Raw genomic sequence first — 15,451 nt, 5'->3', positions numbered from 1 at the left:
ACTAGGTCCAAGTTCAAATCCTAGTTGTAAAAAACAATCTCTTATAACCCAAAATATTATTTTACAATAAACCTAGACTTATACCTAGGCCCAAGCACGAGCCGTGCGTGTGCGAGTTTAAGACCAAAGTTCATTTTGCTTAGTTACTCTCTTCTTCAAAAGCCTGAGTGCATTTTGGGCTCTATTTTAATTTCTCAATTGTCCACTTTATAAATACAATTTTTTTCTTCTACGTGAGACAGTTTTTTTAGAGGGTTTCGGGTTTCACCAAAACATACCAACCTAGATTTTTCTAAAATAATTTATCATTCACCTATAATTTATTTAAGTTACATTATTGTTTCATGTTAACGAACGTATATTGGATATTAAACTTTAATAAAGTTTTAACCCAAAAAATAAGTGGATTTCATTTTTATTTTGACCTCAATTGTGTCCATTAATCATATTCTTAAACAAATTTTCCAACAATCTTGTACTTTAATATGGACTAGTTGATCTTACTAAACTCATTGTTTTTATTTGATTATGTTTGATATTGTGATTGAGATTGTATTTTATTTAATCCACATGTTTAATTATGTTTGATTAAATATTATCTATCATAAATTTACATGAGTTTATTAAAAATTCATTTTTAAATTTTAATTAAAAAACTATAACTTATTATTTTTATTTTTTTTAAAAAAATTGCAATCTTAATTTTTATAAGGTATTTGAGAGTGTAATATAAATTATTTTTTAAAATGTATTTTTCTTAAAAATATATCAAAATAGTATTTTTTTAAATTTTTAAAAAATTATTTTTAATATCAGCATATCAAAATAAATAAAAAAAATATATATTTTTTAAAATTTAAAATTTTTAAAATGCTATTTCAAATACAATTCCAAACTAAATCTACCTGAACTTTCCTAACCCCTCATTAAACTAATCAAAATTTCCTTGTCATGTCGTCCTTTCTTCATAACACGTGCCATCAAGCAACTTATAGTACAAAAAATCCAACGTCTAATCTTTCTGTTTGACACAAACACCTGCGAAGAAAAAAGAAAGAAAAATCATTACATGTACACAAACAACATTCAGATACAGAACAAAACCTAAGAGAGACAAGCTTCAGATCCTTGTTGGATTCCCATTTCTGTTCCTTAACAACAACAACCTCCATTTCCAAATCCCTGTTTCTGTCTCTGTCCGTCCCTCTTGAAAAAAAGAAAAAAGAAAAGAAAGGAAACTGAATATTCTTCCTATTTCTATCTGTATATCTCTCTAGCTATCAAAGTATGTTGATTGAAAGCAAATTTTCAATCTTTCTATGATACAAAGGCAGAGAGAGACAAAGTGTGAATTGGTAGACAAGAATAACAGTTACCCACGAAAAAGGGTTTCTTAAAAACCCAGCAAAATTAATGCTTTCTCTGGTTCCTCAACAGACACTGCTCTGTTTTGTGCAATCGTTTATTGGGGTTTCTTGAGCTTATTCGAGGAAGGTTTTCTTCTTGGTGCAATGTGGGTTCAATTTTGTAGGTGATTCCATTGGATCTTCAAAGGAAAGAGGAAAGGAAATAAATAAATGGCTTTGTTTAGGAAGTTCTTCTTTAGAAAACCACCTGATGGGCTTTTGGAGATCTCTGAAAGGGTTTACGGTATGCTTTAAATTTGAACAATTTGGCAAACTTTATGGTTAAAGGTTGATGGGTTTTGGTTCTTTTGTGTTTTGAATTACTTGCATTGATGTTGGTAGGCAATTGGTCTTAAAAGTCCGTATCTTTTGAGATACTATTGTGGGTAATGTAGATGTTATGTTTGTACTGATTTTAAGTTTTTTGAATTACCTGCGTTGGGGTTGTGGATAATTGGTTTTGAAGTCTCTATCTTTAACTTCAGGTTTGAAGAAGATTCATGGGTTTTATTTATTTTTTGATTTGTTTTTTCTATCATTTGATTTTTTAGTGTTTGAAACTACTTGTATTGATGCTAATAGCTAACTGGTTTTAGAGCCTCCATCTTTTAATATACTATTCTGGATAATGCAGATGTTGTGATATGTAAATAGCAACTATTTGCTTACTGTAGGGCTCAAGATTATCGGTTTTCTTTTGTTTCTTATATCATCTATTTGTCATTACGTCTAATGTTTTATAATACTTGCATTGGTGTTGATGGTTAATTTGGTTTTAAAGTTTCTATCTTTGGAAATACTATTGTGGATAATGCTGATGTTATGCTTTTATCTTTGTAAATATTAATGATGGTTCGTGTTGTTTGGTTTCAGTCTTTGATTGCTGCTATTGTACGGACACTTTTGAAGATGAAGAATATAAAGTGTACATTGGAGGCATAGTGGGTAAACTTCATAACCATTTGCCTGATGCTTCATTTATGGTGTTTAATTTCCGAGAAGGCGATAACCAAAGCCAGATTTCTAGCGTATTGTCCGAATTTGACATGACTGTGATGGACTATCCCCGACACTATGAAAGTTGCCCCATACTCTCAATGGAGATGATTCATCACTTCTTACGGTCGAGTGAAAGCTGGCTGTCACTTGGGCAACAAAATGTGGTCTTGATGCATTGCGAACGAGGTGGGTGGCCAGTTCTGGCATTCATGCTTGCTGCCTTATTGCTATATGGGAAGCAGTTCACTGGTGAGCAGAGAACTCTAGACATGATTTATAAGCAAGGGCCTCGAGAGCTTTTACAGCTGATGTCCCCTATTAATCCATTACCTTCGCAATTGAGGTACTTACAGTATGTATCAAGGAGGAACGTGGGAACACAATGGCCTCCTCTGGATAGAGCACTTACATTGGATTGCATTATTCTTAGATTAGTTCCTGGTATGGATACAGAGGGGGGTTGCAGGCCGATATTTAGGATATATGGACAAGACCCTTTTATGGCTGCAGATAGGAATCCTAAAGTTCTGTTCTCAACACCAAAAAGGAGCAGATTCGTCCGGCATTTCAAGCAGGTAGCTCAAGTTTCTTCAATTTGTACAATTTCTATCAATTTTTATTTGAAAAGTTAATTGTATTTTTTCTCCAGAACAGAATCTTATCATTGTTTATGGTGTTCTACATTACTTAAATAAGATGGCCTTTCCAGGATCTGTCTTACTACTAGGAGCAGTAATAAAACAGTTGAATTTCTTTGCAAGAGCAGTGTCTGTGTGCATATTTTTTCCCATCTGATTGACCTTTTCAGTTGGCTACTTTCATGTTTTTTTTTTCTATTTATGATGGTTATTAGCAAAGAGTTGTTATCTTTAACACTCATGTTATATCTGCCGATGCACATGAAGTAATTCTAAAAGCTTAAGGTGCTGGGTCGTCCATGCCATTCTTTTCGACTTTTCTGAAATAAGCATCTGTTATGTTAAGGTGACTATTATGGTTTTCTGTGATCAAAACAATATTATGCCTGAGATAGTATTTTCATCTCTAAATTGCTTATGTTTACAGCTGGTGGTTTTCTTCCCCTTATCTTTAGAGATTTGTTAATAGTACACATACTGATATGAACTCACACACACATTACATACAAAATTATGCTTTCTGTTTGCACCATAGTCTATTGATAATCATAAATTTATATGTAATCATCTCTATTATTAGGTAAACTTGTTCCATTCTCATCCTGTCTCTGAAAACTGCATTTATACTTTTTGTAAAGTTTGCTGTGCATGCTTTCAAATTCTTCGTTTATTTTGGCAGGCAGAATGTGAATTGGTTAAAATAGACATCCATTGTCATATACAAGGTGATATTGTCATGGAGTGTATTTCCTTGGACAGTGATCATGAAAGGGAACAGATGATGTTTCGGGTCATGTTCAACACAGCCTTTATAAGATCAAATATCTTGATGTTTAATCGTGATGAAATTGACACGTTATGGAATGCAAAGGATCAATTTCCCAAGGACTTCAGAGCAGAGGTATCTAGTTATCTTTCATTTCTTGAAATTTACTATGACTAGAGATAATTTAATGTTTTGGGTCTGGATGAAGGTTCTTTTCTCAGAGATGGATTCTGCTACTTCAATTGCTGCAATTGATTTGCCTGGTTTAGAAGAGAAAGATGGCCTACCTATGGAAGCGTTTGCAAGAGTGCATGAGATTTTCAGCAACGTGGACTGGCCAGATACAAAAACTGATGTAGCACAAAATGTGCACCAGCATATCATAGCACCCCAAGAAAATTTGGACAGTTCTCCCCAGAGGGCAGAAATAGGCAGTGTATTGATGGAATCAACCCTTGTTAAAGTTCAAGAGAAATTGAAACTAAAAGAATCAGAAAACAAGACTCCAAGTCCCACTTCCATTACCCCGATGAAACAATCTATCCTCTCTTTTGAACCATTTTCAGATACAAATTCAGTAAGAGAGGAGGCTGAACCTCAAGAACTAAAGGTTGCCCTCCACTCTGTGCCCTCTATAAAATCATCTCCTGATGAAAATTCAGCTGGGGAGAAGGTAGAACACCAAGAACTGAAGGTTGCCCTCCAATTTACGCCCTCTATTAAGCCATCTTCAGATGAAAATTCAACTCAAAAGAAGGTTGAACCACAAGAGCTCCAGGTTGCTCTCCAACTGTCAGCTCAATCTAAGCTCATATCACAGCGAGTACCTCAGAGATCGCACTCTTCTCCAGTTTCCTATAGCAATTCCTTGCAGGCCTCACCTGTGCCTATGTCAAGATACCATGGTGCACCCTCTAACCTTGGCATCACAGCTTTGTTGTATGATCATGCTGCATCTAAAGGCGAAGAAGTCGTTTGTCCAGTGACATTATCTCTACCTTCCTCTGCTATATCATCTCCAGTCACAGGTGTACTTAAAATTGCACCACTCAGTAATGTGTCTTCTCTGAGGACACCACCACTTCCTACGCCATTGCAATCTTCAATTGGAGCTCCTAAAACTACCGAAAAGCCTTCTCCAACATGTCCTATTCCTCCTACTCCTCAACCCATTTCAATTTCTTCTTCCGTCACAGAATTATCCAAACCTGCACAACTCAATCAGGTGTCTACTCCGGGGACACCACCATGCCCTCCTAACTCATTGCAATCATCAATTGAAACACCTCAAACTATCAAAAATTCTTTTGTTTCTTGTTCTATTCCTGCTCAATCTTTTTCCAAAGAAACAGATTCTTTACTCAGTCAACATCCTCAGGCAACATCTGGCAGTATTTACTCACCGTTGGTTCCTTCTCCTCTTCACTCTTCTCTTTCTGCCTCTTCGTCTCCTGTTATCAAGAGTTCATCTTCAGCTCCCCCAGCCCCTCCTCCACCCCCTTCTTTTTTAGGAGCACTTCCATCTTCTGCTGACAGGAACTCGTATCCAGCTCCCCCTCCTCTACCCCCGGGAATGGCCTCTATGGTTGCTAGCTCAGTTACTTCGCAGTCTGTGAAGAACTTGGCTGTTGTGCCCAGACCACCACCACCACCTTCTCCTCCCCTACTTGCTGGATCTGCTTTGGGCCCCACTAGTGCTCCTTCAGTGCCGCCGCCGCCACCACCTCCTCCTCTACATTCTGGATCTGCCTTGGGCCCCAGTACTGCTCCTTCAGTGCCACCACCACCACCTCCTCTGCATTCTGGATCTGCCTTGGGTCTCACTAGTGCTCCTTCAGTGCCACCACCACCACCTCCTCCTCATAGCTCTGCTGTTTCTTCATATAACAATGTCGCGCATATTCCTCCCGTGCCACCTCCTCCTGCTCCTTTGGCCAACGGGTTGTCAAGAGCTAGCAGTGTCTCCTCACTATCACATGCTGGAGTTAGTAATGGAAATGTACCTTCAGTTCCTGGACCACCTTCTGGTGCTCCATTTAGTGCAAAGGGGCGGGGCATGTTTCGTATAAATTCAAAAAATCAACCCAGAAAAGCCAACCTGAAACCTTATCACTGGTTAAAATTAACTAGGGCCGTGTCAGGCAGTTTATGGGCTGAGGCGCAAAAAGCTGATGAAGCTTCCAAGTATACACCATTTGTTTTATTGTTCTCTTCAAAATGGCCTTCTTCTATTATCTCTATGTTGTCACTTATTATACCTTATCAAATTTGTCTGTACTAGGGCTCCAGAGTTTGACATGTCAGAACTTGAGACTCTTTTCTCAGCAGCTGCTCCAAATTCTGATCGTGGGAGCACAGCAGGGAAATCAAATCGGCGCACCGTGGGACATAAATCTGATAAAATCCAGCTGGTAATCAGTTTGCATTCATGGGAGTGGAGCCTATACTTAATTTTATCGATTGCATGACTTAGATTTATTAATGCCAAGTTCAATTCACTACTTGGGGCATCCTAACTAGCCTACCCATTTTAACTCTACTTAGTATTCACTAACAAGCATCTCAAGTGCCATCGTGTTTAGTTTTACCAATACTTGCAGATAATTATAGGTTCCTTAAACAACGAAGTCAGGTCTAGGTGGGTTGCCTTTCTGGTGTAGCCATGTAGGGTTAGGGTAGGGTTTCTTCAGTTGATTGAATTTGGTCATCTTCAATTTAGGTTAGGCAATTGGTTTTGCGATATTATATCAAACAGAATTGCTCACCTGATGTTGGTAGTCCAAATTTTATCTGTTTAATATTGTTTTAAAGAAAGAGATTAATATGAAATTTGTACCCAACAATTCATTTGGTTGAAAGATCACTCTTATTTGGTTTTTATTTGCAAATTACAGAACTGTATTATTGCAAGCTCTCATGTTCAGTGCTTGGGCATGCATTTTTGCAGTGTATCCTGTATTCTGGATAGTAGTAGATAACTAGCAAAACATCTCATTTGAATTTGTTTCTTCACGAGGTGTTTACTGGTTCTGCAGATTGAACTTAGACGGGCATATAATTGTGAAATCATGCTTTCAAAGGTTAAAATTCCTCTGCCAGATCTGATGGTAAGATGAACCTTGTTGCACTTGTCTGAGCTAATTTTTTCGTAAAACAATGTGTTAAAATTAGGTTGTACAAAATTTGTATTATGGACTGCAGTTTCAAAGGTGAGGAGATTTTCATAATTATTTTGTGTTCAAAGCTTCTGTACCTATCCATAAATGTGAGAATGTTTGTCATAGTGATTTCATGGTGGTGATTGAAAACTTAAAAGTTTTCTTGTTGTTCCATGTACCTTGCATTCCTACGTGATTCCTTTGAATGTTAAACATATACCAGCCTTCATGCTGCGGTAAATAATTCTTCTGGAATCTACTAAATGATGACGTGTAATTGGTTTTGAATTTGAGAAAACATGCCAACCCTGATACCTGACCCTTTTTAATGCAAATGAACAAAGACATACTTTTCCTGCTGAAGTTTGCTATGCATGCTTGCATTCATTTCAGAGACTTTAACTGCTCAAATGTTTTTGGTCGGTTCTCTTACATCCTTGCTTCTCTAACTGTCTTGCAGAGTTCGGTTCTTGCTTTGGATGATACAGCATTGGATGTTGATCAGGTTGATAACCTTATTAAGTTTTGTCCAACAAAAGAAGAGATGGAATTACTCAAGGTATTACAAATTCTTTTGCTGCTTTTTTACCTTTTCTGTTCATAAATCCTCTACCACTTCATGCCATGTTGAGAGCTGTCACCACCAATTATTTATTGTTCTATTTGTTCATAATTTAAAACATCGATCAGCTAATGCAGTCCCTCATGTTCATTGAGTTAAAACCAGAATTTCTTACATTCAGGGTTATAATGGAGATAAAGAGAACTTGGGAAAATGTGAAAAGGTGAGTGAAGTATTTATTTTTCAGATTAACTTTCTTGTTCTTATTATTGTATTTTCTATCTTGTTATAGCTCATGCCCTTGTTACAAATGAAATGCAAAAGGTTGGCTTATTTTGCTCTTTACTCCTTTTTAATTGATTAATCAACCATTAGACAATGAATAATGCTTATTGACATTTGTGAACCTCTGGTTCCTACTTTTGTAGCATATCATTGGAAACAAATCATGTAAATGAGCTGCAATGTGGTTTGAGAATGTCAACTCCATACATGTTTTGGCCTTGTATTCTAATTCAACACCTTTTGCATTTTTCATGATAGTTTTTCTTAGAAATGATGAAAGTGCCACGTGCAGAGTCAAAGCTAAGAGTTTTTTCGTTTAAGATACAATTCCAATCCCAGGTTATTGGCCAATCTCTTTGATTATGTTGATTCTATGATGTTTTCATCGTTGTTTGTTGTTTTTTTTGGCAATAGAGGTTCCTATGGTTCAATGATTCAGTCACATTGAAACCTGCGGTTTCAAAAGGACTATTGGATTCTTGAAATGACAAAGTTAGTCCCTCCCTCCAAGTTCATTAGAAATTTCTGCTAATGTCAAATTATTAGCTTAAGGGCACATGGCACTCACCGATTGGCTGAGATTTTGGTCAAGTTTGATCATTGACCAAACTTGGCTACAGATTGTAACTTAATGGAAATTGGTTATGGAATTGGATGGAGAGACTAACTCTGTCTGAAATTCAAATCTCAAGACTCAATTGCCCTTTTTTGAACCATGGGGTTCGATGTGACTGCAGCATTGAAGCATAGGGACCCCTGCTGCAGTAAAACCATTGTTTGCAAATATTTAGCCCTTGTCTCACACCTATTTCAGGTTTCTGATCTCAGAGGTAATTTGAATATTGTAAATTCGGCTTCTGAAGAGGCAAGTCGGATCTTTTTACTTCTCTAGTTTCTTCCAGCAATGTTAGTTCTCTGAAGATTTTCAACTCTAACAGCATTTCCTATCATGTATTTTATCAGATCAGGAGCTCAGCAAAGTTGAAAAGGATCATGCAAACAATTCTTTCTCTTGGTAATGCTCTCAACTTTGGTACTGCAAGGGGTAAGTTGCAACTCCATTGGTTAGCATCCTGTTGTTATAACACTTTAGAGAATATGAAATTAGGCATAACAGTAATGCACATCACTCTAGAGAATATGGAATTAGGCATAACAGTGTTGCACATTAGTTTGTGCCCATGTTAGAAAAGTCTTAACAGACAGCTTGTTCGAGAGAGCCATTAATCTAATCTATAGGACCTTTTTTTGCAAAATCATTATACTGATGACTCTTTATTTTTTTGTCTGGTTTTTATGTCTCTTCTTGAAATCCCAATTTTTTGTTTTAAATAAGATGCTGAATTCTTTGTAAATCCAGAACCTCCTCCTGTATAATCTCAAGTCTTTGATTGTAAGATCCAAACATTTACTGTAGGATTCTGTACCAGACATTGTTGCCCAGAAAGTGATTAAAGCTAAAGAAGTAACAAGATAGAAAACTATACCTCACACCTTGATGCAATCTAATTTTGTAATTACACTGAGGTTGGAATGTTATACTTGAACCTGGACTTGCAAGATCATGTGGTTGAGCATGCACCATACATATATGGTCAACCAAAGCCCTTTCTCCCACCTTATTAATGGGACCTAAAATATGCAGAATATTTTCTCTGAAATTGAAGATCTTATTTGATGAGATTAATTCCAGGAGTTTTGGAGTTAATCTCTCTGCCTGTCTTATTCTTTTGTGCTTCTCTTGTATCCTCTTGATGTGCTTGCATCAGATCTGGATTGTTCTTTCAGTAAATTCAAAATTTCATTGCTTTAGGTTCTGCAGTTGGATTTCGAATGGATAGTCTCCTCAAACTCACTGATACACGAGCTCGAAACAACAAGATGACTCTCATGCATTATCTTTGTAAGGTAGAATATTTTCCTTTTAAATTGAATTGCAGCTTAAATCATGAATTTATGATTTGTTTGGTTACCATCAGTATATGTGAGTTAATTTTAGACAATGAAGACCATTGAATTGTCCAAGAGGCTGTTTCAAGACCAAGGGCAATTGATTTCTGCATGAATTAAACAAGACCTACTCCCCCACCTTAACCCTCCCTTGGTCTATTAGCTAAAAATTCCTCCCCACTCCATTCCTTTTAGTTGTTTGAGATAACATCTAGAGGGCGGGAAAGAGGAAAATTGATGAAGTTGCACTGTCTATGACTGTTTAAGAGTGATTTTTGTACTGTCCTTGCTCCTAAAGCTGAATCAAGTCACTGGTGCTGAACAGATGAGAAAAGGTTTACTTGGATTTTGGAGAGCTAATAAATGAAAAGTTTTTCGTGTTACATCCTTTGATTTGCCTTTTATGTGGCTGTAAGGTTCTAGTGACTGAAAGAACATATATCCAGAAATATAATTGACTCAGCTGTTTCGTTAAATTGATCGGATGGCAATTGATACCTACACTAAAACCCGTCTTGCTGAGGCTGGGCTAGCTGAAAATGCATTTAATGACGCTGAGTGTTGAAATCTAATCATCACAGAGTGCGTGAATCTTTTTTTTTTTTTTACTGAGAAATATATTTGCAATTGTTAACTTTTTTGCAGAATATTCATATATTTTGTACACATTGAACATTAGAAGATACTGAAGAAATGGAAAACAAAACTTCTGATAAAACTATTTATTTGGGTTTGGTGTTGAATCTTTTTGCATGAATCAATTGGTAGCCATAGAAATCTTAGCTTCTTCATCCCACCACAGATATTTATCTTTCACTTTTCTTTTCTTGCTGGCTTCTGAGTTGTAGGTACTTGCTGAAAAGCTCGCAGAACTGCTAGATTTTCCAAAGGATCTTGTGAGTTTGGAGGCTGCAACAAAAGTAATCTTCCTCCTCCTTTCTTTCCTTTTTTTTTTGGAAATTCAGTTTCCTTTACTTTGTTTGCTTGCTAAGTTATACATTCAATTTTGTGCAGATACAATTGAAATATTTGGCAGAGGAAATGCAAGCCGTTAGTAAAGGACTTGAGAAAGTTATGCAGGAATTGAGTGCTGCCGAGAATGATGGTTTGGTCTCAGAAATTTTTTGCAAGGCAAGTCCTTCCAGCTACTCTGTTCATTGTGTATAAAGGTTTCTCAGGATTTGCTGCAGGAATTACCTGCAATTAATGGAATTACTCGCCATTGGCATGCATGCAGGCACACATGCACACACCTGTATAATATCCTTTATTGTGGCAGATTGTAATAATTAATATATCTTTCCTTTTCCTTGGAAATGTTCAGATTCTTAAGGAATTCCTTGCTTTTGCTGAAAGTGAAGTGAGGTCTTTGGCTTGCCTTTATTCCTGCGTGGTATGTATATGGAATTTTATTTTGACCAGCTGCTTTTGGACAGTAATTCTGTACTCGAACTTGAACACTCAATACCAGAGGTTTTTGTTTTCTGAATCTGAATGTTTTAGGGTAGAAATGCGGATGCACTGGCTCTTTATTTTGGAGAAGATCCGGCACGTTGCACATTTGAGCAAGGTATTGTCCAGTATGTGCCAACGTTGTTAAAATAAATTGGGCGTGAAAGTGAGTGTTTCACTGTAGCATTGGATATAGTTCACCGTGGATTGCAATCCACATTGAAATTATCCTTTTGTTTTTGGGTGGAATAAAAAGAAGCCTCGAGGGTGGGGGTGCTTTGGTTTTTTTTACCAGCTTAGTGGTCATTATAAGATTGGTGGGTATGTTAGTCTTTTTCAAATTTTTTATACATTAAAAATATGCATTTCTTCTTCAATGTTAACAAAATAAGGTTGGTATTTGGGGGTACTTTTGTACTTTCACATAGGTTGTTTTAGTAATTAGCAGGGTGTTTTGGTATTTTTCACGTTTACTTTTTTATTCAAGAAAGCTGTTATTGCATGCTCATTATGTACTAGCAAGTGAGTGGCGTCATCGCCATTTAGGCAGCGCATGTGACGCCACCCGGTGCCCAAACATAACCTTCCGTCGTTTTTTGGAAGCGCCACCATGTACTCTTTCTTATGGTGTGGTGCGTGACGATGTATGGTGGTTGGATTATTGCCGGTGGCTTTTTTTTTCTTCTCTCTCTCTTTCCAAATAAAATGCACAATTGTCCTCTTTGTTTTTTCTTTTTCAATTTCAATTCTCATTCTTTTGATTTCTTATTCTTTTTGTTAAAGTGTTATTGGCTTTCAATTTAGTTCTTCAATTATAATTTTTTTCATCTCGGTCCTTATTCTTTTGATTTTTAATTTGTTTCCTTAGCCTTTTTGTTAAAGTTTTATTGACTTTTAATTTCATCATTCAATCAACATTTATGTTTTAATTTTTTCAATTTAACCCTAATTTTTTTTATTTGTTTTTTCTTTTGTTAAAAGTTATTTTTCAATTCAATTTAACCCTCCAATTGAAATCTTTGTTTGTCCTCTAATTATTATTTTTTTATTTTCACCCTCATTCTTTTAATTAAATTTTTTTCTTAGATCCTCTTGTGTTATTGATTTTTTTTCTTGGTTTCATCTTTCGACATTTAATTTGTTGGGGATTCAGCTTCGTATTTTTATTATTTGTAGTGCTTTCAATTTAATGATTTCGATCACGAGTTTGAAAAGTTAATATTGTTTGGCATCTCTTTTTTTGCTCATTTTCTTTTCCGATCATATCGTTTCACATTAGTTTTTTTTTTTTAAATATTGGTTTTGTGATTATCTTCAATTTCTTTTCCACGAGTTTATCTTAGTCTCATGACATATATCACGAGTTTTGTATGCCTTTTTTGGATTTAAGTTTTTTTTTTAAATTATTTTGTTTGTGTTTGATTTTTGAAGATATTATTCTAACTTATCTATATATTTTTTTGTTTGTTCTATACATATGGATTTTATTTTTCAAAATAAAAAATATTTATTTTTAAATAATATTTTTTATATGTTTGGCCTTGTGAAATATTTTTTTAGGATGTGGGTTTATTCAATCAATTTTATTTGTGTTTTTATATTATCTTTTATTAATTTAAATAAACAAGTTTAGTAAACACAATCGGGTAAATGTTTTATTGTGATTGAATATCTTGATTTACATTTATCTCTTAATTTTTCAATTTACCTTTTGATTATTTGTTAACATTTTTTTTTTTGTATATTTACGTAGATGATTATCGATTTATTTAATTATATGCTTACATAGACTTTTCGATTTATATTTTGAATTTTTTATGTAAAAAATCACATCGAGAGATAGCCTGCATACCGAGTATTTGTTTGAAAAAAAATTTATAGCTCGTGGCGGAGCGCAGATTAAATAACTAGTTATATTATAGTTATAGTATAAACTAAAAGAGGTGGTGAAACACTATTCATTTCAATAGTTTCCCTATCTAATTTCACACTTCAACATTTAGTTCATTAAAGATTAAGCTTCATAATTTATTGTGATTGCTTTATACGTGGTTAGCTCAGTCTCATAACCCGTGTCACGAGTTTGATGAATTAACTTGATTGACTCAAGTTTTATTTTTGTTATTTTTTAATTGATATATATAGTTTTTCAATTTCATCCTTTAACATTGAGAATTAAACTTCTTATTTTGATTTATTTTCTATGTGGTTATCTCGATCTCATGATTCGAGTCGCGGGTTAACCCAAATGACTAAGTTTTTTTTATTTTTAATTTCATCATTCCGCATTGAGTTGATTATGAATTAGGCTTCATGATTTATTTTTGTTTGCTTTCTATGAGGTTATCATGGTCTTATGACCTGAGTTATATGTTTTGCAGGTTAATCCGGGTAGACTCATGTCATTTTATTGTGTCTTGCTTTTAGATTGATTTTTTTTTAATTTCATTCTTCAAAATTGAATTTATTAAGAATTGAGGTTTATAATTTATTTTAATTTGTTTTTTATGGAGTTATCCTAGCACATGACCTAAGTTGTTTGTTTTATGGTTTTTTTTAATTGATTTTTTTTTTTTGTAAATTTCATCCTTCAACATTGGTTTAATTGGGAATTGAGTTTCATTTTGTGTTTTGATTTGCTTTCTATGAGGTTATTTCGGTCTCATGATTTGGGTCGCGGATTTGACAAGATAACCCGAGTTGATCCAAATAGATCTAATGTGTTTTCTTCTCAATATTTTTTTTAAAACATGTCATCTTGATTTTTTTTAGTCAAAATATATTTTTAATGGTTTTCTGGGTTGTCTTTGAACCTGTCAAGTTGATCGGGTCATGTCGGGTTAACCCTCACTTGGTTTAAATTTTTTCTCTACTAGATAACATATTAGTAACACCTAGATATTTTTTTTTATGTTAAAAAAATTGATATGACCTGCAATATAGCATAAACAATGATATAGCAGCGAGTGCTAAATTAAGGTGTATATATGCATATCCATGTTTTCTGTGCATGGTTATGATATTCAGGTCATTCTTGAATATTATCATCAGCTCTTGAATCTCTGTTTGTACAGAAGGGGACCTTTCACTTTTTTATCTTCATTCATTCTGCAGTTGTGTCCACTCTGCTCAATTTTGTGAGGATGTTTGTCCGAGCACATGACGAAAACCAAAAACAACTTGAATTGGAAAAGAAAAAAGCAGAAAAGGAGGCACAGATTGAAAAGCCCAAGATTGCTTCTCCCAGAAAACTGTCTGAAAACTTGGTACAGACACCCATCAAAAGTGGGAGCATCCAATGATCAAGTGCTATATTCTGCCAATCCAACCAAAACCTGTTCTCGTATAGATAACATCATTGCAAAGCTGAGCTAAAAGGGAAAAACTAGAGCTCAAATCTGGAGAGAAGTGTTTACCTCTGCAGCAAAAATAAGAACTTAAATGCAGGTGTACAAGGCAGGGACGGATACTCTATTTTTTGTGTGGTAATCCTTGCTTACATGTCTTCTGTTTCAGTGTTCTGTACTTGTGTTACTGTTTCAGTGTCATCTTTGATACTTCACTTGTGCCATTGCTTACCAAGTTTCATCGCTTTCAGAGCAGAGATGTCAGCGATCTTCAAAGACCTCCTCGATGAGTCCTCGACAAGTCGCAAGATACCTCCAGGATTTTGTTGTAAAAATCAGTTAAAATTCGGTTAGCTAGAGATGGCAGGAGCATTGTTTGTTATGTACATTTTAATGTACAGTGATGTAAATGTCTATATGTAGCCATTGTTAAATACTATTATTATTCATCAAGAGCCTCATTTCTCAAGGAAATGAAGAGGGTGATTTAGTTTGTGATTTAATGTTATTATTGTCTTAACCTTTTCATAACTTTCATGAAAGAATTTTCAGTGGGATCCATGTACAATCGTGGGATGAATTAATTAACCAAACATTTTCAAAACTATAATTAGAATAAAATGTAGTTTTAATCAGATTTCACCACTATCTTATTGCTATGCATCCTTTTCTGTTCATGATTATGTCATGGTGTTCATTCTTTTTATCCTCCCTGATGTCCAGCCAGGTAAGATATGATACAAAAAACTGGGATCGTCTTCCTTGCTTTTCTGCAGAAAGAGGATGAATTGCTGGGTTTTAAATTTAGAGAGAAAAAATAATATTTTCTTACCCTGAGATCTAAATTGATGTAAATTTTATTAGCTCAAAAACCACCAGAAGATAAAT

At 35.0% G+C, this 15,451-nt stretch overlaps 1 protein-coding gene across 4 annotated transcripts; it reads left to right on the top strand.

The window, feature by feature from the left end:
- Positions 1–1,021: 1,021 nt before the first annotated feature.
- Positions 1,022–15,066, top strand: LOC7468685 (formin-like protein 18). Of its 4 annotated transcripts, none has more exons than XM_052453843.1 (18): positions 1,024–1,650; positions 2,280–2,980; positions 3,723–3,944; positions 4,018–5,993; positions 6,091–6,220; positions 6,845–6,916; positions 7,428–7,526; positions 7,711–7,752; positions 8,073–8,153; positions 8,629–8,679; positions 8,778–8,829; positions 9,628–9,722; positions 10,613–10,684; positions 10,779–10,895; positions 11,089–11,157; positions 11,268–11,334; positions 14,331–14,701; positions 14,815–15,066. In XM_052453843.1, the coding sequence occupies exons 1-17, from the start codon at positions 1,578–1,580 to the stop codon at positions 14,516–14,518; spliced, it is 4,107 nt and encodes a 1,368-aa protein (XP_052309803.1). In that variant the 5' UTR covers positions 1,024–1,577; the 3' UTR covers positions 14,519–14,701; positions 14,815–15,066. The 4 variants fall into 4 exon arrangements, with proteins under 4 accessions (XP_024459703.1, XP_052309803.1, XP_024459701.1 ...); XM_024603933.2 differs by having other exon boundaries at positions 1,025–1,650; positions 8,778–8,859; positions 14,820–15,066; XM_024603932.2 differs by having other exon boundaries at positions 1,025–1,650; positions 8,778–8,859.
- Positions 15,067–15,451: the final 385 nt, after the last annotated feature.

This window comes from Populus trichocarpa, chromosome 6, assembly GCF_000002775.5.
Source record: "Populus trichocarpa isolate Nisqually-1 chromosome 6, P.trichocarpa_v4.1, whole genome shotgun sequence".
Classification (NCBI taxonomy): Eukaryota; Viridiplantae; Streptophyta; class Magnoliopsida; order Malpighiales; family Salicaceae; genus Populus; species Populus trichocarpa.
Note: the sequence above shows the minus strand (reverse complement) of the source record. Positions and strands in the feature narration are given on the sequence as shown.